Here is a 23,256-nt window from a genome sequence, read left to right as displayed (position 1 = left end):
CCCGGATGAGTGGCGGCCGGATTGCGGTTGGAGCAGGTCCCGGACCGGAAGGTTCAAGGTTGAGGCTCTCAGACTGGAAGTGGGCTCTTGGACCGCCCTTGTCGGTTCGGGAATTGGGCCTGTGCAACATTGACGCGTTTCGTCCGGAAGGCCTGGTACCATCGGTTTGGCGAGGATCCCAACTACCCTGACTTGGATCTTGGGACCCGAACCCAAATTTAGACTTTCTTGGGGGTTTGGAACCTGTCAGGTCTGAGTTCGCGAATGAAGTCAACATCAGGTCATGCCAATGAACACTGTCGCATTAACAATCCCGTCGGCGTGGGAATGGCATCATGGCGATTTTTGGGGGTTTGAGCTCGTGGGAAACACGCCTCAACCCCGATTGTATATCAGATCGTGATATCCCGAACCCATGATGATCCATCCAACCTGCATCTTTCCAACTCTTGTCTTCCTTTTCTTGGATTTGCAGTCAATGCACCCAGCCATTCCGGCGCCGGTCTGGCCGTCCAGTCCAGTCAGCGAAAACCAGAAACCGGATAGCGTAGCCTCCCAATCTCGGTGGATCTCCGCCCTCCTCTCCCTGACTTCCTGGCTACCCGTGCGCCCTTCTCTCCCTTCCTCCGTCTCGGCATTCTGACCAATGCCGCCAAAGGCCGACCGCGCGAATACCATCAGTACGTCACCATTTGCCCGTATCGCTTTGTTGTCCGCCGTCCATGTATCCGGAATCCATTCCTCCAGACCACCGAAACTCTTCCAGAAGGCCGCAGGGTCCGAAGACGAAGATGCCACGTTTCAGCTCCCAATCTCGACTATGGAGTTCTAATCATATAATTGCTACTGGTCCCTTGATTCGATGGTCAGCAACTCTCCTTTGTTGGAAAATGGGTTCAAGAATGACGGCAACCTCGACTCGGGTCAAACACGAACACTACGCTTACAAACAACATCGTTGCCGACACCCCTGATTTGTCTGTTTGTTCGTTTATTAGTTCTCTCTGCAATTACAGCTCCGTATCCGATCATTGTTCAAACCGGCATGATCGGGCTGCTTCTAGAAGCGTATTTCGCCGCAGAGGAATGTTCCATGCGGTTTGGATATCGTTGGAAGCTTCTTATCGCGGCTCTTATCTCCAACACTCTGACGAGTGACGACATCTCCAATCCCCGTCTTGTCGGGCAACGTCCGAGTGTATCGATGCGGAGTTTGGAGACAACGTACGACGAGCCAAAAGTACACTACAGCGACAAACTATAAGACAACAACAGATACTGTCAAATATAGGATCTCTTGTGTGTGCCGGAAGACCTCCTCGACACACCTGGTCTGCTCGTACGGTTGACGGTATGCATGCTGTCTGTCAAGCAACACATGGGATTATGGGCTTGCTGTGTCACTCGACCACAGTATCACAGACAAACCCCCCAAGGGATGAGTAGGGAAACGTCCCTGAGAAACATGCAAGTCGCAAGCTCTGGCTTATGAACATGAACCACGCTTCGAGTCGCTGATGAGTGAGCATTGTCACAAAGAGCCTCGCTGTATCGAGTGCGGCAGATGGCGGTAATGAATAGGATCGCATGTGTCTCCGTAGATCTGCAAATCCCGGCCGTGCTTCATCCGGCTGTTCCACGTCGTCAACAACGATCCAGGCAAGGAGCCGAAAAAAAAGGGGGGAACATGGCTGTGTAAACAAAGGGGAAGGCAGGAAATCCGAAATTTCGGGGGGTCAACTTGAAACATATAAGACCAAGCAAGGCCCAAGACCTCACTCACCTCACCTCGCAAGGCACATTTGGTAACAGGGCACACTGGGAACTTTTTAGTCGACCGGGCTGCATCCAACCATCTTGTGTCTCCAATACTTGAAAGTATGCCAGCCACTTCACATGATTGGAATGGAAGTCTCCAAGTTCCCCCCCTGAGCCCCCGCAAGCTAACGAACAACGCATCGCATTCTCTATGTGATATGATGCAAACGATTTCTCAACGGAAAGGCTGGCATCATCATGCGACCTTGATGGCGGCATTGCAAATGCCTTAGTCTATCCAAGACTCGCAAAGACTGCCGGCGGAGGCTTCTTTTGCTTTTCTTCAAAGTCCTTGTCGTCCCCCTTCCCCAGGCTGTGCCAGGACCAGGACTGGCGGGAGTCTGACTGCAAGGTACACAACTGCTAGTGCAGCAGTGCCTCCTTATCAATGATACCGCGAAGTGGAAAGCTGACATGCAGGCTGAGAAACCGAATCGAGAGACAATTTGGAAATGGTGGGTGTGGTGGTTCAACATCAATGTCGACCTGGAACTATTGATCAACTCACAACTCCCCCCCTGGAAGAACAAAAATCCCCCCCTTGGCGGCGTCCTATCCCGAGTTTTTGCATTGTTTCTAGACTTCCACCTCCCTACCCGTCCCGGCGATTTTTGAGGGGGCTGGTGGTGTTACAGATTGATTGGGAGGACCGGCTCCTGTGAAGCATTGGCAGTCGGCAAGCCAGCAGCTGAAGGCTATCAGTGGTCGAGACGAGAGTGGGCAAGCTGTATGATCTTCTGTGGTGTATCGTCGCGTCGGCCTGGTCGGGTGGGGTTACGCAAGCCACAAGATTTTTGGCTTCAGCTCCGGTTCGGGCCCCTCATAGGTGAATTTCGACAAAAAGTCTCCCTGCAGCAGCTGCATTCGGTGCATTATGGGGGCACTAGGCCGCACGCTAATCTGCTCCATTGCGCTTCCTCCCTGGCCTGCAGTGGTCCGCAGCAGTTGCGGGCTGTTGCGCGGTGCAGTGCACTGCTTCGTGTTGTGCACATCATCCGGCGTTTTGCAAGTGCAGTCGGTGCCCATGCTCCCATGTTGAGGTTGCAGTCCAGTGGTCGCTCTTTCCAAGTGCAGTGCCATTCCATCAGGTTCCGGCGCCAACAGCGAGCAAACCAAGGAAAAAATAATAAGAGTCGCAGACCAAGAGTTGCGCCTGGCAAGAGCGGGTGGTGTGCACCTGTAGCGTTCTAGCGTTACTACAGCAACTCCACTTTTTAAGTGAGTGAGGGGGTCAAGGCCTCGTGCTGATCGCTGTCTGGCCAATCACAGCCCACAGTTCGTCCTGTTACCGGGCAGGATGCCTTCCATAAACACCACGACCAAGGTCAACCCCAGCGAGCTGGACCTCTGAAGCTCTTCCCACTGCTCTCTCCCCCGTCTCCAACTTTTCCCACGCACGACTCCAAGCAAGCAAGCAAGCTGACTGAGTGCTGCTGCCATTGACCAACTCATCCGTCTCCCAAAACCGCAACCCAACTTCACTTTGCGCGGTCAATCCAACCCAAACCTTCCCTTCGGATATCGACCTTGTCGTCGTCCTCGTCGTTGTTGTTATTCACTTCGGAAAAAGGACCCCCAGCACCTCAGGGCGCCAGTCCGCAACCTTGAACCACACACACACACACACATCGTCATTTTATCGCCCTCATTTGCGGTGTGAGAAACGCGTGCTTGACCGACACTATTTAAATACGATCCGGTCGCCAATCAGTTGTTGATATTTCCACGAGGATTTCCAGTGCAGCACCAAGCGTCGCATCGCAAGCGTCGCGTCCCTGGAGTCCGCCATTTCACAACTCAACTTTGTGTACACAACTCTACCACAACGGGGACGGCCGCCTATCTTCGTCGTCTACTTGCCTCAACCTACCAGCATAACTACTGCGCCCGCACTGCCACACCCTTTTCCCTTGTGTGTCGTGCCCTTGCTTTGCGCGATCTTCAATCTGTCTCAGTGCGCGGTGCCTCTTTTTGCGACAGTTGTACGATCCCTTACCTTACCTACCTTTAGGTTGCTATGCCATCGCTGTAGCAAACGGCTTCAGCATCAACACCAAGTAATCTTATTGTCGACGAACCTCTCCCTAGCCACGCCCAACTGTCCATCACCACCACCACCACCACCACCACCACCACCACCATGGCGTCGGAGGAACCGGTAGGGCGCGCCATCTCTCCACTGCCCTCCTGGGCAATGACCTCATTGGTTCTCTCACCGCTAACTACGTGGCGCGTCTAGGTGCATCCTCTCCGCCTTTCCAAGAGCAACACTATGCCTATCCCGTCCAAGACGCAGAGTGCTATCCCTCGGCCACTATCCGAGATCTCGCCCACGGAACAGAGGAGGAATTCGCCCGGTTCCAGCCAGGCACAGGCAAAGGTAAGCTAATACATGGCCGCTAGAGCCAGGAACGAGCTCCATCGACTTCTCCTTGCTCCATGCATGTCGCATATCCCCTTGGCCTCCAACTGGTTGTACCTGCATTCACCACCATGCTAACGTCCGAGGAACAGCAGTCCAAGATGTCGCCTCTAAATACCGATTCCTCCCCTTTCCAGTCGTCTCCCATGTCGCCCATGGATAACGCGACCTCCCCGCGTGTATTTTGGCAAACCCGTTTCAACTCGGAAAACAGTCTCGATAGTCGCACCGGATCCCCCTCGCCTGTCCGTCGCTCCTCCATCGAACGGCTGCAGAAGGCGTCCCGCGTCAAGAACAGCAACATTCTCGCCTCCGAAGTCAAGCCGGGCCAGGAATCCCCTCGCCCTCCAGTCGAACGCCCGCTGTCCAAGATCCAGGGAAACGCATTTGGTGGTATGGGATTCAGCGGTTTCCGTGGCCATGGGAGAAGCCAAAGCAGCACCAGCATCCCCATATTAAGCCCTCCTCTTCGGCCTACCGCGGCTCCAGTCACCATTCCCGCCCAGAACCGCCCGGAAACACCGAACAGGGACAGGGAGCAAGGAAGCCAGAGCCTGTCCACCTCGCCTATGAAGTCGTCGCTCTCAAGCCGATTCAAGGCCAGCTTCGACCACGAAAACGGCACATGGGCGACGGACGAAAACGGCAACGAACTTCCAACCGGCAGAGCCCTTCACCGCCATGCGAAGAGTGTCACTTTCGATGCCGCTCCGCCTCAAGTGAACGAGTACGAAATGGCGACCCCGGATCTATCCTCGATTGGCAGTAATTCCAGAGAGGGGAGCTACGACTCGGACGAAGACGAGGACGACGATGATCATTACATGTTGCACGATGATGATCACAGCGAGAGCGGGGACAGCTTTGATGCCTCGCTCGAGGACACAGACAAGACCCCCGTTGTTGGCCCAGAGGACTGGAGGCAGGGCGAAAATGACGATCCTTTCTCCAGAAGTGTCGGCTCGGAGGGTACTTCGAATGGTGACCACAGGCCATTGCCACCACTTCCTGGCCAGTCAAGCAGGAGCGATTCTGCCTCTCCCAACGCCCTTTCTCCCGTTAGGAGCCTCCCCACTCCTCCACCAGCTCCATTGACCAAGGCGGATATGCAAAATATCGGCACTGGCAAGATGTCTCTCGAAGAGCGCCTCAAACTCATGATGCTTTCCGATGACGGAAAACACGCTGCTGAGCAACAGCGGGAGCGTCGCATGCGTCGTGCTGTCCACGGCCGCGGCGAGGGCCATACCTCTGAACGGGAGCCACTGAGCAGTCCCCTTTCGCATCCTGAAGAGGATGAGGAGGAAAACGACACCATTGGAGATCTCGAAGACTACCAACTGCCACCGCGTATCTCGCGCGAATCTATTCTGCGTCGGGTTAACGGTAACGGTGAAAGGGAGTCGGATTATAACTTCTCTGACCCTACAACCCTATCTCCCCCTAGACAGCCGGGTGCCTACGACCCAGATGTGCCGATTCCTACCACTGAGGACACTGAGGACTCGGACCTCAGCGATGAAACCGACAGCGAGGAAGAGGGAAGCGTCATCATCAAACGCCCACACCACAATTACGACAGTGAAGAGGACGACTATTCGGTTGCGGATACGTATGATCATACCGAGACTGTCGACAGTGAGGCGGATGCGTCTGAGTTACACCATGACGATGAAACTGAAAGCCAGTACTCTCTTGCCACAGATCCCGAGAAGGATGATCATGAGGATGATCAGGTGTCCACTCCGAGGGCATCAATTACCCCAGCAATTGAACCGCCCGCAGTAAGAGACATTTCTTCCTCCAGCCAAATGAGCGGCTCTCTGGAGCTTTCCAAGGAAAATAAGGATGGGGACTTTGCCGAGGGCCTTGAGTCATTCATGAGCAAACCTGCCGAGCCGGAGAAGGAACAGGAACTTGAGCAAGTCGCCGTGTCCGAAAAGGGCAAGGAAACGGAACAGCAGGCCGTGCCGGAAATCCACATCGAACAGAGGCCAGAGACGCCCAAGGTGAAGAAGGTGCTGTCAAAGCCCGAGTATGACGGCTCCGGTTGGGGAGATCCTGAGGAGGAAGATGAGTACGAGGAGGAGCCAGGTACCCCAGAGTCTGTGATCCACCGCCCCATGCCCGACAGTGATGAAGAAGAAGCTCGCGCATCGCCCGCCATCCCGGAAACAGTTGCCACTATCAAGTCGGCGTCTGGTTCCAAGTTGAAGACTCGGCCGTCGGCGACACCTGCCGACATTGAAAGCATGCGTGAGGCTCGTCGCCACGTTAGTCGTGAAGTCCCAACCATCCCCCAGATTCCAGAACGCCATCGTAGCCGTATCTCGAAGGACATGGAGCCTGAACTTCTGAGAACCTCGGTTGATGATTACATGATGCGTCATCCCAGCTTTAAGAATCGCAGCCTCACCCTAGATATCGATGTTGGCCTCAGCCTCGAGAGTGATTTCGAGAGGGTGATTGAGGCGCAAAAGGTTGTTTTTGACGATTTCCTAAATAAATCCCACACCACAACCGGAGGCTTTACTTTCCCTGGACAAGCGTCCGAAAGCAAAACCAAACCCGGCCCATTCACAGAAGATGTACCTCTCGATGCTAACGTTACGAATCGTAAACAGCGCGGTTATCTTATGCGACAGAACACCAAAATGGTCACTGCCAGCGATAAGGATGGCGACGATTCCCGTAGCGGCTACCGATCCGCGGGCGGCTCACCCGTGAAGGCAAATCGTCCTCAGTCGTGGACAGTCGAGCCTTGGAATCCTCAACCGAGAAAGAGGAGTCTCAAGAAGCGACCCAGTACCACCGGGCCGGTGCCACCACTTCCTGGCCAGGAGAGTAACGCCACGGCAACAACCTCGATAATCGAAGAAGACCTTAACGCTGGCATGGAGGGCCCAGAGAGCGGAGAGAGAGGTCGTTTGTTCGTCAAGGTGATGGGCGTGAAGGATCTCGATCTGCCCATCCCGAAGAGTAAGTCTCCTGCTTTGAGGACAGAATGGGGCTTGACTAACCGTGCTGTAGACGAGCGGACTTGGTTTGCCTTGACCCTGGACAACGGTGTGCACTGTGTCACGACGGCGTGGTTGGAGCTCGCCAGAAATGCACCCATTGGCCAGGAGTTCGAACTTGTTGTACCTAACGATCTGGAATTCCAGTTGACCCTGAACGTCAAACTGGAGAAGCCCGCTCCGGTCAAGCAAAAGGCGATACCATCTCCTGCTAAGATTACCAAGGCCAAGACGTCGACCTTCAGCAGAGTCTTCGCTTCACCCAAGAAGAGGCGCGAGATGGAGATGCGACAAAAGGAAGAGGAGGAACGCCTGGCGCAACAGCAGCGTGAAGCCGCTGCCCGGCAAATGAAGACTCAGCCCACCGCATGGGACCTTCTCTCCCCCTTGGCTGCCGAAGACGGAAGCTTTGCTCGTTCGTACGTCTGCCTTAAGGAACACGAATCCCGCTGTTTCGGACGCCCATATACAGTGGAAGTTGCGGCCTTCAACGAGTGGGCTACCGAAGAGGCCGGTTTCGCCTCAAGCGTCAAGAGCAAGCGCGGTAGTACTGGGCCTGTTCGCCGTGCGCCGTATAAGATCGGAAAGCTGGAACTCCAACTTCTCTTCGTACCTCGCCCCAAGGGAGCGACCGATGAGGATATGCCTAAAAGCATGAACTCGTGCATTCGCGAGATGAAGGCTGCTGAGGAGCGCCTGGCCCAATCCTGGGAAGGTCTTCTCAGCCAGCAGGGTGGAGACTGCCCGGTATGTTTTTCGTCCATATCCCAAAATTTGTTGTCTCGCTTGCTAACATTCATCACAGTACTGGCGTCGCCGTTACTTCAAGTTGGTTGGTACTAAGCTGACCGCCTATCACGAGTCAACTCGACAGCCACGAGCAACCATCAACCTCGCGAATGCCAAGCGGCTTATCGATGATCGCCGTGCCCTCATGGAGAAGGAGATTACCGGCAAGAACGGAAAGCGCCGTCGTTCTGCGTTCGCCGAGGACGAAGAAGGCTACATGTTTGTCGAGGAAGGGTTCCGAATTCGCTTCAATAACGGCGAGTTGATCGACTTTTACGCCGACAGCACTGAGGAGAAGGAGGGCTGGATGAAGGTTCTCGGCGAAGTTATCGGTCGTGACACCATCCTTGCTTCCGATGACGATACAGTGTCGGGCACCCCATCGAAGCTGAAGGGCAAGTGGTGCGAGTTGGTGCTCAAGAGAGAAGAGACGATTCGTAGGCGTGCCGAGGGCCGACGGGTGCATTCGAGGACGAAGAGCAGTCTTGTATAAGTCGGGCTGACTCGCGTTCGCGCCAAACAATTATTGTAATGTTGAGTCACGAAGACATGTTGTGAAGAGGTACGAGGGGAACGAAGAAAAAAAGATGAAGCTTGGGAAAAGGTGCGTTTTGGGGTGGAAAAGTCCGGTGCTCGGAACCGGTGATGGAGCACCGCATGGAGTATGACATCATAGGTGATGATGATCATGATCGTGCTTCTCGCTTGCTGCCCGTTGTTTAGCGAAGCGCGGGATTCACGGGATGGATGCACACTACATTACATACATTGTGGCATTTGGTTGCATTGCGGCTGTCTGATATATTTGATTCTGGCTCTGGCATGTTTTGGTGATGGGTGGGATCGCAAGCGTCGCATAGCCTCGCTGAAACTTGTTTTTCTTTCTTCGCTTCTATGGGGCCAAGGTTATTATACTACTTTTTTGTCGAAGGAGTTTGTCTCTCTTCCTTCTTGCCGAATTGATCTGGATATGGAATGGAAGCTTGCTGGCGCAATTGTTTAATTGCTGCTGGCTGTTGTTTTATGTTGTCAATTGTTTGAGTAAAGAAAACACAGACATATACACACATTGCCGAGTAACACATACTACTTAGTACCTACAGTACTTACTCTTCATTGTCTACTTGGGGCTGGTGCCCCCTTCTTAATCCTCTTGGTTCATGGGTGTCTTCTTAGTAGAGTAGTAAGTAGAAACCAAAGAGAAATAAGAGTAAAGAGATACAATTTCTGTCTACAAACTTTAGGTTTATCAATGATCCAGTTGTTTGCACATAGACCAGATTGTAACTGTCAAAGTAGGTTCAACTTGTACATATACTGGTTCCCATGAAAGTCACTCCGTTACCTTGAGTCCATTTCGTTCAGTATCGTCACAACATCGAATCGTTTCACGTTGCCCGTCTTCGGAATAGAATACACCCAAGGGTATGTAACCCACCATCTCTCTACGTACCCCCTTCTAAGTTTCTTCATCCAACACCTCAAACCCATGCCACTCACGAACTCCTTCCTCACTGCCTCCGATTCCACTCCACACACTCCTGCAACGTAACACCTTTCCCACCAAAGCAATCCAACGCGCTGCCAATAGTCAAGTCAACCTTGCCACCGCTCAATCTCTTGACCGTCTCCAGGTCCTCCAGGTTGCGACCGCCACCAGCATAGGTCACGGGAATGGAACACCACTCGGACAGCTTCTGGACCAGCTTCTCATCGATGCCCTTTTGTAGGCCTTCGTTGTCGGCGGCGTGGATGAGGAATTCGGAGCAGAAGGGTTCTAGGGCTTTTATGGATTCTGTTTTGGCGTGGTTAGAGGGAAGATGGGGATGTGAGTCATCAACTAGACGAAGAAAGTGATGAAGACATAAAGGGATGAAAAGAAATTAAAAAAAAAATTTAAAAAAAAACTTACCCTCGCTCACTTCCATGTCGGTAATAGTCTGCCACTTGTTCATGGCGACGAACCACTTGTCGTCTCCCTGGCGGCGGCAGCTCAGGTCGATGACCAGCTTGGACTTGTCGCCGTCGAGGGCGGCGAGGACGGCGTCGAGGTGGGATTGGGAGAATTTGCCGTTGGGGAAGAGGTAGGAGGTTATGATGACCTATAGAGTAGATTGATTTAGTGACTGAACTTGTAAAAGGAGAAGGTAAAGGCCACTGGTGGCTCTTGAGCCCACAAATGAGAGGCATGCAACAACAGCCAGCCCCCTTTATGAAAGTAAACAAATATGCAACTCCGTAAGCAAGCATCATGAGAAAGAGGAAAAGAAGACATTGCATCTCACAACGTAAACCAGAAACAAAAAACAACCGAAAAAAAATAATGTAAAATCAATCCAACCATTCAGCCCAACCCGACCACTCAACGAGCAACTAACGCAGAACACACACAACCCCCTCCCCCCCCCCCCCCCCCCCCAAAGAAAAAAAAAAAAAACCACCAAAAACATCCAAACCAAAGTAAATAAATCAACAAACCTTCTCAGCACCTGCCTCCACCCACTCCCTCGCATTCCCATCCGTAATCCCGCCTCCGACCTGGAGTACCCCCGGCCACGCTTTTAGGGACTCCAGCGCCGCCTCCTTGTTTCCGGGGCCCAACATGATGACATGGGCACCGGTCAGTTCATTGTCGCGGTACAGCTTGGCGAAGTAGGCGGGCGGGTGGGGAGAGACAAAGTTGGTCTTGAGCTCCGAGGTGGCGCTGTCGAGGGTGCCGCCGACGATTTGCTTGACCTGGCCGGCGTGGAGGTCGATGCAGGGGCGGAAACGCGTCATGTTTTGTGAAGGGTGAAGTGAGGTGAGTGAGGTGAGTGGGATGTGAGGAGACGGGAAGTGAGTGTGAGTGAGGTTGAATCTTAAGTGTCTAATGTGACGCACAGGACTGAAGGTGAGGTTGAAGTCAAGGATGCCGCCCGCTATGTTTCAGTGGGGTAGCCCTACAATGCCTTCCTAGCACTCCAGTGGAAAAGCTGTGGGAAGCTGTCCCGCTAGAGGTACCCTACCCCCTCCCCCCTAGAGGTAGCTCACACAGTGCTGCAGATCCCTCCTCGACTCCACTAAAAACCGGAAGATGGGGAGCTGCATGCCACATTTAGCTTATCGATAAGCTCCCAAATGGTCCCTTGTCCGGCATTTGGAACCACTGCAAGCCAAAAATTTTGGAACCGCGGGCGAACCAACCGGCAGCAACCTAATCGCGACACCAACCAACTTAATTTCAACTACCGTCGTATCTCGTCGTCGTCGAACATTTCACCAAAATGCCTTCAGCAACATTACTAGGAAAGCGGAAAAGCGTGACCGCTTCTCAGCCCGAGGGTGCGAAGAAGCAAAAGAGAGTTGCTGTGGAGGACGACGTCGTCAAGAGGATCAAGCAGAAAACCGCCGCCAAGAAGGACGTGAAGGAGAAGAAGCCAGCGAGGAAGGAGAAGGAGAAGGAGGACGAAGAAAATGTAGTGAAGAAGGCGGAGGAGAAGAAAGAGGAGGACGACCAAGAAGATATCAGCGACGCTCTTTCCATTTTCCAGCGCGCTTTCGAGGCTCGGTTTAAGCCAATTGCTCCTACTACTACCACCACGACGAAGGCCGAGAAGAAATCGAAGTCCGACAAGAAGAACAAGGCTAGGAAAGTCCAAGGAGATGGGGACGAGGACGGCGATGATTTCGACGAGGACCAAATACTTGACGACGATGATGCGGTAGATTCGGGCTCGGAAGACGACTTCTCTGGCGACGAAGAGGATGAGGAGGATTACAGTGGCAGCGACAGTGAAGGCGAAGAGGAGGAGGAAGAGCAAGAGCAAGAGGAGGATGCTCCCAAAGTGATGGTGGTGGATTACTCCACGGATCCGTCAAAGGTGGATACGGCGAAGATGTCGAAGAAGGAATTGAAGGCTTATTTGGTACGTTCTTTCATTTCTTGTGGTCGTCTAACCATTTGAGGGCTTGGTTCACTAACATACGGGAACTACAGTCATCCAAACCCCCCAACGCCATCCTCGACTCCGCCTCCTCCCAAACAGCCAAGTCCAAAAAGGACAAGGACGGCGCCGACGGCGACGACAGCGCCGCCTTCCTCGCCAACGATCTTGCCCTGCAGCGCCTCATCGCCGAGTCGCACATCCTCTCCGCCGCCGGTGGCAACGCCTCGCACTACCTGTCCAGCGCGGCTGCCGAGACCGAAAAAAACACGCGCGCCTTCGCCGAGGGCCGCATCCGCAAGAAGACGACGGACATGCGCATGCAAGCGCTTGGAGCCAAGGGCAGCGTGCTGGAACAAGAAAAAATGCCCATGAACATGCGCAAGGGTATCAATAAGGCGGCCGAGACGTACGAGCAGAAGAGGAGGAGGGAGGCCAGGGAGAATGGTGTCATTCTTGAGAAGGCTTCTGGCAAGGGCGGAAAGAGCGGTGGTGGTGGCAGGGGTGGTGGGAAGAAGAGGGGCGGAGACAGGGCAGTGGATATGCCTGGTATTGGCAAGATGAGGGGCGCACAGTTGACGATCAGTGCCCGCGAGATCAGGAGTATGGAGGCTTCCTCGGGACCTGGTGGGAGAGGAGGAAGGGGTGGTAGGGGTGGGAAGGAGAAGCGTGGGCATAGGAAGAGGAGGTGAGCGCGTTGAACGGCACGGTCGCTGAGGCTTCTTGATTTTGGGCTGGGCGTGACTTCGGCAACCCGTGCCGGAAATCCCTCTTTTGCGTTTTCTCCCGTTCTCTTTCCGTGGACGACATGGCTGTGCTTGGTCATCGTTCCGACGTTGTTTCGCGGCTGTTTCGGGCTACAGGTTCGAACGCAGGTCTGTTCCGAAATGCTCTGGTGAACAAAATATTCCGGCTGGTGTGAAGGGTTTTTATGCATCTCAAGTGCTTCCTTCCATTGATTCACCACCGGCAAGCCCTCAAGGATCCGCCTCGCTGAGGACATACAGCAAAGCGCGGAGATGATTCTTTCGCGAATGATGTTGCTATTCCACGGTGTGCGAGAAAATGCTCAGCAAGAGCATAAGTCACTTCAGAGGAGCAAGTGAACGGAAGTGTCAAACCTGGGGTGGTTGCCTCAAGAACCCTGTGTAGTTTCCATGCTGCCCAATTTGGGTCATCAGCATGGGGTCAGGACCTGATCCGCCCTATTCTCGATGTGGGAAGGAAATCACGAAGAGCTCCAGTCGAACCATCCATTGTCACGACTGATTCGAACCAGCCATGGGAGGCACTTGTACTGAGACTGAGCTTAAATCGGCAAGACCAGAAGCACTAGGGCGAGGTGCAAAAGGATGATTGTTGGGAAGGAACGTGGAAGACCATGGGTGATAGACATGATGTCGATACGCCAACAGGAAAGCATTATCGACAAACTAAGAGCGTACACACAACATAATGAGACTTGCGGAAGGTGCATCCCACTTCCGGATTTGCGTTTTGGCAGTATTTAGATTCGCCCTGGCCTGCCATTTTTCTCTGTTCTCCCCTCCCAGCTACTACATCAATCAAGCATCTTCTTTTTATCATTGATATCACCTCGTTTCTTCTGTCTCAGTGACCAAACATCAATTACATCGCCGATCTTTTTCCAATACTACCTACCTATACTATACTATCTCAAACATCACTTCCAAACCATCACCACAACAGCGTCATATCCACACAAATCACGACAAGCCAAGCAACATCAACATAAAAACGACACGAAGCCACGGCCATATCTTGAGCGATCACACGGTCACTTTCTTCAGCCAACCACAAATTCCTTGCACTACCTGCCATCACTCAGTTTTCGCCTCCTCCTCTATACCTTCCAACAGCAAAACCACAAACCAGCCCGTCAAACCCACAGGATGCAACCTGGACATCATCATCGCCGCCGTCTCTGCTACTACAAGTCTCTCGACTCGTCCCAACAACTCGACATGGACATCAACAACAACTCGACATGGACATCAACAACAACCGAAGCGGTAGAGGAAGAAGGAACGCCTGCGTCCGAAAGCTCAACGGCAGAAGGGAAAGCAGGCATCAGAGATCCGTCAGGCCGCTAAATGCCAGGATGAGCAAACACGAGTTGCAGTTGGGGATAAGGATGCAAAAGGAGGAGCATGATGCAGAAACGGCCGAGGCTGCTAAGCAGCGGAAATTGAATGAGGAGTTTGCAGGAATGTCACTTGACGGCAGCAACTGGGAGACCACCAGTGGAAGTACTGATACTGATACTGATGAAGCGGAAGCGGAAGCGGAAGCCGGTTCGGAGGCCAAATGCAGAAGCGACTGGTGGTGAGATTGATGAAGCTACGCGCGGGGCTAACCAAGGCCGATTGGAAGGTCAAGTGGAAGCGATGGAGTGGTTGGTATCAGGGTTGTGGACGGACAGTTGGAGGGTGCGTATCTTTGATAGTAGGGGATGTATGAGTTGGGTGAGAGAGAGAGTCTTCGAAGGAAAAGCGTAAGGCTTGGAACGGGTGTGTGATGGGCTTTGGGGACATGATAGCCATGCATTTACGTCCAAATGTATAAGTGGATGGGGAAGAGGAGCGAATGTTTTAGCTTCACGAAGGAAACGGTCAGGAGGAGCGGGTTTTCATTCAATAAAGGTATATCAATCAATCACTCTGTTCGCCTCCTCCCAAGTGCTCTGCAAACTGCTTCTGTGCCGTGAGTGTCTGCGTAGCTCATCTCCGTTGTGTTGTATTGTGTTCCCGTGATAACTTCAAATGATGTGCATCTTCCCTCATGTTACAACACCAAATGAAAATGTCCTTTTTAAATCCCAAAACACAAAAGAAAAACGCAAACACCCATTTCCCACATCTCCAGCGATCCCGCTATTCGATAAAAGTTGCAAAAAGCTAAGTCGCCCTGTTGAGCTTGTGGAACGAACCTCAATCCTCTAGTCAGCGACCTTACGAAAACTGTACCTCGGGATACCAGCGTACCCGGCAAAGTTTTTATCAACTGGAACCGCTGCGCCATATAGACGCAGCTTTTCTTGTGGTAGAGGGGTCAGGTAAGGGCCCTTATATGGTGCAGTGTCTGCTGTAGGCTGCACGGTGCAGGCTTAGGTAGTAGGGGCGGGCAGGAAGGGCGGGAAGGGTCTTGTCGTCCGATGTTTGGGATTTGGAGGGCGCGCCTAGGCGCCATTGTCAAATCGTGTTCAAAATAATCTATTCCCTGTTGCTCGTAGGCGACGTCTCCTCAACCTCCATCTCCATGCCGTCCTGGTCTCTGTCGCCCATCTCGCCTCCTCTGTTTTCGCCCTCGCCGCCCTCGCCCCTATTCTCACCCGGCTCCGGCGCCACCGGAAAATGCAGATGCTTCCAATCCTCCAACTCCTCCGTCACCGACCTTAGCCGGTCCCTGATACTCTCAATCGCATAACTACCCAGCAGCAGCCTCAGCGGCGGATATGAGCAATGACCCAACTGCCACACCAAGTCCGCGCACTTCTGGGCACTAGTAGGCTGCTTATCGCCCAGCCACTGCACCATCCTCTTCGCGTGCAGCGCCGGCGACGTCGCGTGCGAATAGGGCTCGCTGGCAGGTTTAATGAGGAAGTGGCCCCAGCGGGGCACCATAGACGTGTCCGCCTCGTCTCTGCGTACCAAACCCGGCTCGACAAGCGTGGCCTTGATATTGAACGCGTCGACCTCGTACAACATGGCCTCGATCAGGCCTTCCACCGCATACTTGGTCGCGCAATAGGGTCCCAAACCCGGCACACCCAAGGCGCCCGAGGTAGAGCTGAAAATGATGTACCGCCCCGCGCCCTGCTCGCGAAAGTACGGCAGGCTGGCCTGGATAATGTGCACGGTGCCCATGAAGTTGGTCTCGAACTGGTTGCGGATCTCGTGCTCGTCCTGGTCCTCGCACGCGCCGATGACGCCGTAGCCGGAGCAGTTGGCAATGCAGTCGATGCGGCCGAACCGGTCAAGGGTTTGGTCGATAACCCGGTTGACCGAGGCGTAGTCGCGCACGTCGCAGAGCGTGCCAAAGGCGTTTTCGGCTTGCGGGTGGTGCAGGTGTGCGGCGGCTATCTGCTCCGGTGTGGACTCGAAGATGCGGCCTACGACGGTGACGGAGTCGCCGTGGTTGAGGCAGCTCTTGACTAGGGAGCGGCCCATTTGGCCGGTGCCGCCGAATATCTGTCATGGGTGTCAGTTACTATGAAGGGATTTAGGGGGAAGTATAGAGAGGATGATGAGGAGGGGGCTTCTTACGATCCAAACTAGGGGCTTCCGTGGTGCGCCGGGCTGTGGTGGATCGCAACTCGCTGGGAGTGCAACCTTCCCCTTTTTACTGGGGGTCTCACTCCCGGCTAGACTGGGGGTTCTTTGCTCCATTATGATGGTGATATGGATGCCCGACCGTGGGTTAGATTAAATGTTCGTTGAGACACTAGAAGGCTCAAACAGAGATCGCTATTGAAGTGTAGTGATGACAAGTGGCGATGCCGGTGGTGCAATACCTATGCGATACGACAAACGCCCGCTCTGTCGGATCTCATGTCATTGTCACGACCAGAGGAAAAAGTAGTAACCCAATGACCGAGCCAAGGCCTGAGATACTATGGATAAAGCTTAGTTGAAAAAAGTGTGATTTGACGATGAAAACATGAAGTGTCATGAAAGCCCTGAAGGAGCATCAGCCCGGACAATGGTTCATGAGATCAGGTTTCACGGGACACGGATGTGGTTAGTCAGACCCCAGTAAATGCAATTACTGGATCCTGGCCCGATAGAAGCATTCACGGCCTAAAGTGATGTCGGGGTGTGGTTTCCTCTCGATACATGCCTTTACTGAGGTAACATAACTCAGGTCGCAAACTAATTGGTGCTATCAAAGAAGCCTGTCCCCGATTTTGTCTAAAGCGTCTTTCTTTTGTTGAAGTATTTACCTCTTAATTCTCTTCATGCTTGCTACCAAGGGGTGGTTATACCGATACCCTCAGCTGTTGCCCCGATAAAAGCTCATTTTGACATGCTCCGCGATGACCGCCGAGTCGTGATAAGAGCACACCCCTACACCAGCAGCAGCACAGCAACCCTGAAGTAGGTGTGCAGCAAATGGAGCCAAAAGTCTCAATGTTTACTACCCCTGAATAGCCTTTAGTGTAAAACGGCCTTTCCGTGTTGTGAAGCCGAGCCGGGTGATCAAGTGCCGAAGAAGCGAATCGTTGTATCGGGGGCGATGGCGCAATTTTCATACAGCAGCATCTCACCAAAGAAAAAACCCCTCCTCCATACGTCACTCGCTTTTTGATGGTGATAACAAAACAGCATGGGCATGGTGTGATGCGACCTGGTCACGAGCGAAAATTTGTCCGTGGCGGCGTAAAGATCGGGCTTAGAAACCCTTCAACTGAACCGCTTTTGAGACGAGCAAACCTTTAAGAGTTTATAGTCTACTCATATCGCATATAAACCCATCATCCCTGAACCAATCTCCAACTTCTTGTTTCCACCGAGCTGCACCTAGCCCCACAATATTTCGCAACGACACCGGGGCCTAGTTCTATATAACAAAACCCCGCGGAATTGTCTCATTGATACAAGAGTTCCATAAACAGACCCTCAGTATCAAAACTGTAAAAACAGCCAAAATGAAGGCCTACTTCTACGACAACCTCCCTGTAAGTACTATACCTCACTTCCCTACCGGCCTGTCTGCATGAATTCCAGTTTCATTCACAAACTTATCCTCCCCAACCATGCAGTGGCAGTGTGACTAACCAAACCACCCGTAACAAAAAGGGCGACCAACGTCTCCCCCACGACTCCGGTCGGGAAGTGACCGTCTCGGATCTCGAAAAGGTCGGCGTCCTGTACTTCCGGATCCCCGAGCTGGAGGGCGTCAACGCGCTTGCCTCCGAGCGGGGGTACAAGAACCGGGACGAGATCACCATCTCGCCCGAGAAGATGGGGGCCATCTACGAGACCAAGGTCAAGCAGTTCTTCGACGAGCACCTGCACGAGGACGAGGAGATCCGGTACATCCGGGATGGCGCGGGCTACTTTGACGTGCGCAACGAAGGGGACGAGTGGATCCGCATCAAGCTCGTCAAGGATGATCTGATCATCCTGCCCGCTGGCATCTATCACCGGTTTACTACTGATGATACTGATGTATGTTGTATTCCCTATTTCTGTTGAAGAGATGATCTGAGAACTGACAAGCCGCTTTTCTGGCTTAAAGTATATCCAGGCTATGCGTCTGTTCAAGGAGGAGCCCAAGTGGACGCCTCTCAACCGCACCGACGGGCTTGACGAGAACCCCTACCGCCAGGAGTATGTCACTCAGTTCATCAAGGCTTAAATGGGGCCTCTCATGACCTCTTAAGCCATCACAAATCGAAAGAAGGAAAGCAGACCATACGCTCGATGCGTTTGCTATTTGGTTAAGCGACACATATCTATACCCGAATGCACGATAGACGTTTTCAGCGCCTAGCACCAACGCTTGGTGTGAGCGGCCGTTCTCTTGTTTCCTTTTCCGTCATACCGACTGGCCGCTACCTAAGCTTTTATCAGGCAACCCATGCTCCGCACTTGGTTTTTGCTCTTTTCTATTGGAAAAACACATGGTCGTTCGGAATTAACCATCCGAAACTGCATGCACAAAGGTCGCGGCTTCGGTGCCAAAAAGTGAATGACTGTCTTGTGTAGTGATCTCAATTTTACCTAAAAACGCCTGGTATCCTCCATATGAAATATAATGTCAGTAGATTCGCACGACCGACCTGTCATGCCCGTGTGTGACCCATATTCTTGCTGAAACAATCGACTCCCTCACTCCACCATACGCCTAACGGACCTCGGGCGGCGCAACCTCGGGAGCGCCAGCAACTGCAATCTCGTTATTGATACCATCTGTAGTCTCCTCGCGCGGTCGGCCCTCTGTACCATGGTCGTTAGTACATAAATCCTTGACTGATGCGCAAGCCACACAAAGATTACTCCACATACCAAAGATACGACGCCACCACATGGGCGGGTCAAGGGGTCTTGAGCCGCCGTGAAGAGGAGGATACACGTCGGTGAAAAAGTACCAGATGTGACCGATAACGACGCCCATCAACTCATCCTTGGGAACTGTGCCATGGAGGGTCAAGCTGAACGCCATAAGGACCCACGGCAAGTAGGGTGCGCTGAACACCAGCAATCCAAGGAAGCTAAGCCTGGTGTCTGGGTTGCGGCGAGACCAAATGTAAACCAGCGTCGACGAAAGCGGGTGGCCAAGAAATGGCATCGAAACGAGCGGCGACAAGATCAGAAGGAACACCATGGCGTAGAGTAACAGCCATGAGAAGTGTGCTGGTGATCGGCCTGCGGATTCTTCGAGCAGCCGGGAGTATCGTTGCAGGAAGTAGACGTGGAAGAGAAGGTCGAGGGAAAAGGGCCCGAAGTAAAGGAATGTGGTGAGTAGTCGCCAGTACTAAACGGTGACAACAACCATGTTAGCTAACTATACTGTTCTCAGACCGTGTACGCCCAGAAGACGATGGAAAACCCCGAACCTGTGACTTGACAAAGACGGCGCGGTAGCTATAGAAGAGCTGGAAGGGAGTGATCAACTCGCACTGCACCATGCCGCTCATGAGCACCGTTGCCGTCGTCCACCACCTTGTGCAGATGGGCATCTCCCAGAACCACGTCTCGAGCGGGAAGCGCCCGGCATCACCGCCTCCGCCACCACCGATCATCTGGTCCATGGTGAATCTTCGTAGAGCAGCAACTGCTCAATCAGTGGTGTGTCGATTTGTTAGCGGATGCTTGGCGGGTCCTGTCTGTATGCCGGGGCTGGAATTTTATAGACGATAGCGGCGTCGCTAGCACGGATCGTGTGAATCGGGTACCGTCTCCAATAGGGTGGAGGGTTGGGGCGAATGTAATGCGATGGTGCAAGGGCAACGAAGACGACACTTGGAATTGGATTGGAATACGTCTAGATGAACGATGTGATAACGCCTAGTTCAAAGGAAGAGAGCGTGGAAAGTAAGGTTGATGAATCAAGATGCCGCGGGTGTGTGGATGATGTCGTGTCCTCTAGAAGGTTTAGGTGTACAGTTTACAGGCTGTGGGTGCCGTTGAGGTATGGTTTCGTTAGTGTCGAGACGTTTGGAAGCGAGACGGGGCCACGGGCTGGCGGGATCGCTAGCGGAACTCTGGGGAAGGCTGCAGATGCAAGTGGGAAGGAAGCGCTGGTCTCTGGAAGCGCGGTGCGTCGAAACTTTCCATGTATATGACACTGTCCGTAATATGCGTTTATGCACAGGTTATGGACGTTGTGAATAAGCTCAAGCTGGCTTGGCTAGACCCCACATTCCCCGCTGCCATTTAAACCCCTGCATGCGGATTGAACTCCATCGTGGAACCCCATAAAATCCACTGTGACCGAGCGCGACTGCAGTCGCGTTCCAAAAAGAAACGCATGCGCGCCAAGGTTCCCCATTCCAGTCGACGTCTCCCCATTCCAGTTGACGTCTCCCCAACCACCCCCCTTTTGTAGCAAATATCGTTCAACAGTGAATGTACGAGTTGGCATTGCCGGCTTTGTTCACCTATACTCGACACCTTGGACAAACGTCGACTCTCCTTTGTCCTCTTTCTTGCCTTTCCATCCTGGCTGCAACAACCTCGAATTGCTGATCCCTGGCTTTACCCTGGAAAACCGACGCGCCCAAGCCCCCGTCAATTGAAGAAAGCTCCGCCGGCGCATCCACCTTAGCTCCCGTCGCAAACCACAACACCGGCCCAAGTTTGTCTTCCGGCCTTCTTGTCAATCGCGACTTGGCAACCACCATCTCCACGAACTTGGACGAGCTATCGATAAACAACTAGTCCTAAACAACCTCAACGTCACTTAATCCGCCTCTCGGACGACGCCAGCGAACCATCCCCCTACCAAAACTTTACCGATCATTTGTAATACACAACGAAAACAACAATGCCACCGAAAAAGGGAGGAGCAACAAAGTCGAAGGCGGTGCCTAAGAAAGCCGCGGCGGCAGGCAAGGCCAAGGCCACTCCCCCGGGGAAAAGGAAGTCGCGCGCCAGCAGTGTCCAGCGTATGTTCTATTATTCCAGTCCCGTCTATGGCCAGACTCTCAACGCAAACCGGAGGGGCGGCGCGGAGGTTATCCACGGCCACAGCCACGGCCACGGCGCCAACTAGGATCACGCACGGCTAACAAATAACAAACAGCCGGCGACCCTGTGCCTCAAGGAAAGAGGAGACGTTACAGACCCGGCACTTTGGCACTCAAGGAGATCCGCAACTACCAAAGGACGACAGATCTCCTGGTTGCTAAGCTTCCCTTTGCGCGATTGGTACGTACTCTACCAACCTACTAGGGCTATCCTTGGGTTAGGGGAGCCACCCATACAGCCCGATCCCATTGCTGACATGTCTAATGTCCAACAGGTCCGCGAAATAGCCATGCAATTCCGCCCCATGGACGAGGAAATGCGCTGGCAGTCGCAAGCCATCCTGGCCCTGCAAGAGGCCGCCGAGGCCTTCCTGGTCCACCTATTCGAGGACACCAACCTGTGCGCCATCCACGCCAAGCGCGTTACCATTATGCAGAAGGACATCCAGCTGGCTCGTCGGATACGCGGCGTGTGGGGAGGTGCTGGATGGGTATGATTTGTACGACTTGCGAGCGGAGCGGAAAGCGTAAAGCGGTACGGCTGATGTAGCAGCAGCCGTGGTAGCAGCAGCAGCAGCAGCAGCAGCAGCAGCAGCCGTGGTAGCAGCAGCAGCAGCAGCAGCAGCAGTGGTAGCAGCACCAGCAGCAGCAGCAGCAGCAGTGGTAGCGGAAGTGCAGTCGGAGGTCGTTGCTACTGCTTAATTCTACTGCTACGGTGATGGATTATGCTGTTGTGGGTTGGCTCGACTTGATCACAACTAGGCTCCGTTTGGTCTCTGTCAGTCAGTCAGTCAGTCATTCTATTCCGAGCAAAGAGAAGGAAGGGAACGGAAGATGTGGGGGGAGGTGGAAGAGAGGAAGTTGTCAGAGCAAGGGTGGTCTTCAAAAGCTGAAAGCGCGACAACGTTGGATCGCGTCTTGTCGTCGCTGGGCTAGGTGGCAGGGAAGGGTGGGGACAGTGTGAGAATCACTCCGTCCGTCCCGTGACTCCGCCTGCATGTTGACAAGTGACAAGACCAAGAATTTGGTCCCCATCACCAGTACGACAGCATAATGGACGACGAGCACACAGACGGCAGCCGAGGATCTGCGCATTCGCCTTGATTACCTCTAGCCGGCGCCAACAACTTTAGCGTGGGGGCCAAGGGGGGATCAAACATATGATCCGACTAGAAAGGAGAAAGGGGCAATGAGTGCGGAGGAACTCACTCGACTGAACTCCGAAGACGGCTAGTCCATGGTTGAGGGGAAAAGGCGGCGCGGCTCAACTGGACATTGGACAGGAAGTTGTGTGAGGGTGCTGGTTTGATTTTTGGGTCGGCAGGCGGGCGGGCGGCGTTTAAATGGCATCAATCCTATGGGGAAAAATTATCATGATTCATTTGCTTCAAGAGGAAAGCGGCGTTAAATAGTGTGTTTTACAATCAGGAAAAAGTACTTATATATACATGTATTTTCCACGTCTCTGTTAAGTCTTCGTGTTGGACCAATTGAACGTCCGGGTCTGTTTCTCCCGTCTTCGCCTTGGCCAGACCAGAGGTGGAGGTTAGGTTACTGTGTGATACCTGCAATGTGATCGTTGGTTGACTGGAAGTCCACCCAACAACTATTGTCCAACTCTTACTCTTAAATCTGCCTGTCACCATCAAATATGACAAAGCATAACGGAATTTATCCCTATACAAACATATATACACACATATATATAGCAAGCAGCTCGAGTGCGTGAAAAGGAAAAAAAGAGAAAAGGGGGTAATAACCCCCAATAAGTAAGGCCCGCCTCGGAGTCGAACCGACACTCTCCTGGTCACTAAAGAGCACTTTCCCCGTCGGTACTAATACCCAGACCAGGCCTGCTACCACTTACACCAGCGGACCACGGAAAGATGACCCAAGAATCTGCTTTATATACCCGTTAGGTTGGATGAGTCGTTTGTAATTTGGGACTTGGGACGAAAGAAGGATGCCGTGCACTTGCAAGTGTCCCAGAATCATGCATAGACCCAGCATGTCCTCCCGTCCTCCCCCGTACTTCCACCCACTCCGGGATCTCCATCTCCGCCATCCTCTCCG

General features: G+C 53.2%; 8 protein-coding genes and 1 non-coding gene across 9 annotated transcripts; 5 read left to right on the top strand and 4 right to left on the bottom strand.

The window, feature by feature from the left end:
* Positions 1 to 3,935: 3,935 nt before the first annotated feature.
* Positions 3,936 to 9,269, top strand: SMAC4_02272 (uncharacterized protein). Its single transcript, XM_003350511.2, has 5 exons — positions 3,936 to 3,976; positions 4,058 to 4,198; positions 4,333 to 7,219; positions 7,271 to 8,004; positions 8,063 to 9,269. Exons 1-5 carry the CDS (start codon positions 3,959 to 3,961, stop codon positions 8,537 to 8,539), a joined length of 4,257 nt encoding a protein of 1,418 aa, XP_003350559.1. The 5' UTR covers positions 3,936 to 3,958; the 3' UTR covers positions 8,540 to 9,269.
* Positions 9,270 to 9,357: 88 nt separating this feature from the next.
* SMAC4_02273 (uncharacterized protein) lies at positions 9,358 to 10,974 on the bottom strand. Its single transcript, XM_003350512.2, has 3 exons — positions 10,525 to 10,974; positions 9,959 to 10,148; positions 9,358 to 9,841 (listed from the first exon to the last, which is right to left on the bottom strand). The coding sequence occupies exons 1-3, from the start codon at positions 10,822 to 10,824 to the stop codon at positions 9,558 to 9,560; spliced, it is 774 nt and encodes a 257-aa protein (XP_003350560.1). The 5' UTR covers positions 10,825 to 10,974; the 3' UTR covers positions 9,358 to 9,557.
* A 335-nt stretch (positions 10,975 to 11,309) lies between these two features.
* On the top strand, positions 11,310 to 12,661 carry SMAC4_02274 (uncharacterized protein; the record flags this gene model as incomplete). Its single annotated transcript, XM_066089740.1, has 3 exons — positions 11,310 to 11,465; positions 11,520 to 11,951; positions 12,023 to 12,661. 3 exons carry the CDS (start codon positions 11,310 to 11,312, stop codon positions 12,659 to 12,661), a joined length of 1,227 nt encoding a protein of 408 aa, XP_065946907.1.
* Positions 12,662 to 13,977: 1,316 nt separating this feature from the next.
* On the top strand, positions 13,978 to 14,319 carry SMAC4_02275 (uncharacterized protein; the record flags this gene model as incomplete). Its single annotated transcript, XM_003350514.1, has 1 exon — positions 13,978 to 14,319. One exon carries the CDS (start codon positions 13,978 to 13,980, stop codon positions 14,317 to 14,319), a length of 342 nt encoding a protein of 113 aa, XP_003350562.1.
* A 25-nt stretch (positions 14,320 to 14,344) lies between these two features.
* On the bottom strand, positions 14,345 to 16,648 carry SMAC4_02276 (uncharacterized protein). The gene is made up of 2 exons (XM_003350515.2): positions 16,256 to 16,648; positions 14,345 to 16,180 (listed from the first exon to the last, which is right to left on the bottom strand). Exons 1-2 carry the CDS (start codon positions 16,376 to 16,378, stop codon positions 15,203 to 15,205), a joined length of 1,101 nt encoding a protein of 366 aa, XP_003350563.2. The 5' UTR covers positions 16,379 to 16,648; the 3' UTR covers positions 14,345 to 15,202.
* An 852-nt stretch (positions 16,649 to 17,500) lies between these two features.
* SMAC4_02277 (uncharacterized protein) lies at positions 17,501 to 18,447 on the top strand. The gene is made up of 3 exons (XM_003350516.2): positions 17,501 to 17,667; positions 17,789 to 18,160; positions 18,231 to 18,447. Exons 1-3 carry the CDS (start codon positions 17,638 to 17,640, stop codon positions 18,348 to 18,350), a joined length of 522 nt encoding a protein of 173 aa, XP_003350564.2. The 5' UTR covers positions 17,501 to 17,637; the 3' UTR covers positions 18,351 to 18,447.
* A 91-nt stretch (positions 18,448 to 18,538) lies between these two features.
* SMAC4_02278 (uncharacterized protein) lies at positions 18,539 to 20,112 on the bottom strand. The gene is made up of 3 exons (XM_003350517.2): positions 19,552 to 20,112; positions 19,001 to 19,469; positions 18,539 to 18,931 (listed from the first exon to the last, which is right to left on the bottom strand). The coding sequence occupies exons 1-3, from the start codon at positions 19,744 to 19,746 to the stop codon at positions 18,840 to 18,842; spliced, it is 756 nt and encodes a 251-aa protein (XP_003350565.1). The 5' UTR covers positions 19,747 to 20,112; the 3' UTR covers positions 18,539 to 18,839.
* A 174-nt stretch (positions 20,113 to 20,286) lies between these two features.
* SMAC4_02279 (uncharacterized protein) lies at positions 20,287 to 22,631 on the top strand. Its single transcript, XM_003350518.2, has 3 exons — positions 20,287 to 21,102; positions 21,240 to 21,364; positions 21,459 to 22,631. Exons 1-3 carry the CDS (start codon positions 20,982 to 20,984, stop codon positions 21,678 to 21,680), a joined length of 468 nt encoding a protein of 155 aa, XP_003350566.1. The 5' UTR covers positions 20,287 to 20,981; the 3' UTR covers positions 21,681 to 22,631.
* A 324-nt stretch (positions 22,632 to 22,955) lies between these two features.
* Positions 22,956 to 23,061, bottom strand: SMAC4_13661. The gene is made up of 2 exons: positions 23,025 to 23,061; positions 22,956 to 22,991 (listed from the first exon to the last, which is right to left on the bottom strand). It is a non-coding gene; the product is annotated as a tRNA-Pro (tRNA).
* Positions 23,062 to 23,256: the final 195 nt, after the last annotated feature.

Source organism: Sordaria macrospora, chromosome 4 (genome assembly GCF_033870435.1).
Source record: "Sordaria macrospora chromosome 4, complete sequence".
Taxonomy (NCBI): domain Eukaryota; kingdom Fungi; phylum Ascomycota; class Sordariomycetes; order Sordariales; family Sordariaceae; genus Sordaria; species Sordaria macrospora.
Note: the sequence above shows the minus strand (reverse complement) of the source record. Positions and strands in the feature narration are given on the sequence as shown.

Excerpts from the sequence above, each read along its gene's own strand:
- SMAC4_02276 (XM_003350515.2), bottom strand. The coding sequence starts at position 16,378 with ATGGAGCAAAGAACCCCCAGTCTAGCCGGGAGTGAGACCCCCAGTAAA. Across the intron at positions 16,181-16,255 it reads GGAAGCCCCTAGTTTGGATC|ATATTCGGCGGCACCGGCCA; the intron begins GTAAGAAGCCCC and ends CACCCATGACAG.
- SMAC4_02277 (XM_003350516.2), top strand. The coding sequence starts at position 17,638 with ATGAAGGCCTACTTCTACGACAACCTCCCT. Across the intron at positions 17,668-17,788 it reads ACTTCTACGACAACCTCCCT|GGCGACCAACGTCTCCCCCA; the intron begins GTAAGTACTATA and ends CGTAACAAAAAG. Across the intron at positions 18,161-18,230 it reads TTACTACTGATGATACTGAT|TATATCCAGGCTATGCGTCT; the intron begins GTATGTTGTATT and ends TCTGGCTTAAAG.
- SMAC4_02278 (XM_003350517.2), bottom strand. The coding sequence starts at position 19,746 with ATGGACCAGATGATCGGTGGTGGCGGAGGCGGTGATGCCGGGCGCTTC. Across the intron at positions 19,470-19,551 it reads CCGTCTTTGTCAAGTCACAG|TACTGGCGACTACTCACCAC; the intron begins GTTCGGGGTTTT and ends GTCACCGTTTAG. Across the intron at positions 18,932-19,000 it reads GTGGTGGCGTCGTATCTTTG|AGGGCCGACCGCGCGAGGAG; the intron begins GTATGTGGAGTA and ends ACCATGGTACAG.
- SMAC4_02273 (XM_003350512.2), bottom strand. The coding sequence starts at position 10,824 with ATGACGCGTTTCCGCCCCTGCATCGACCTCCACGCCGGCCAGGTCAAG. Across the intron at positions 10,149-10,524 it reads TGGAGGCAGGTGCTGAGAAG|GTCATCATAACCTCCTACCT; the intron begins GTTTGTTGATTT and ends TCTACTCTATAG. Across the intron at positions 9,842-9,958 it reads CGACATGGAAGTGAGCGAGG|AATCCATAAAAGCCCTAGAA; the intron begins GTAAGTTTTTTT and ends ACGCCAAAACAG.
- SMAC4_02272 (XM_003350511.2), top strand. Across the intron at positions 4,199-4,332 it reads CCAGCCAGGCACAGGCAAAG|CAGTCCAAGATGTCGCCTCT; the intron begins GTAAGCTAATAC and ends TCCGAGGAACAG. Across the intron at positions 7,220-7,270 it reads CGATCTGCCCATCCCGAAGA|ACGAGCGGACTTGGTTTGCC; the intron begins GTAAGTCTCCTG and ends ACCGTGCTGTAG.
- SMAC4_02279 (XM_003350518.2), top strand. The coding sequence starts at position 20,982 with ATGCCACCGAAAAAGGGAGGAGCAACAAAGTCGAAGGCGGTGCCTAAG. Across the intron at positions 21,103-21,239 it reads GCGCGCCAGCAGTGTCCAGC|CCGGCGACCCTGTGCCTCAA; the intron begins GTATGTTCTATT and ends AATAACAAACAG. Across the intron at positions 21,365-21,458 it reads AGCTTCCCTTTGCGCGATTG|GTCCGCGAAATAGCCATGCA; the intron begins GTACGTACTCTA and ends AATGTCCAACAG.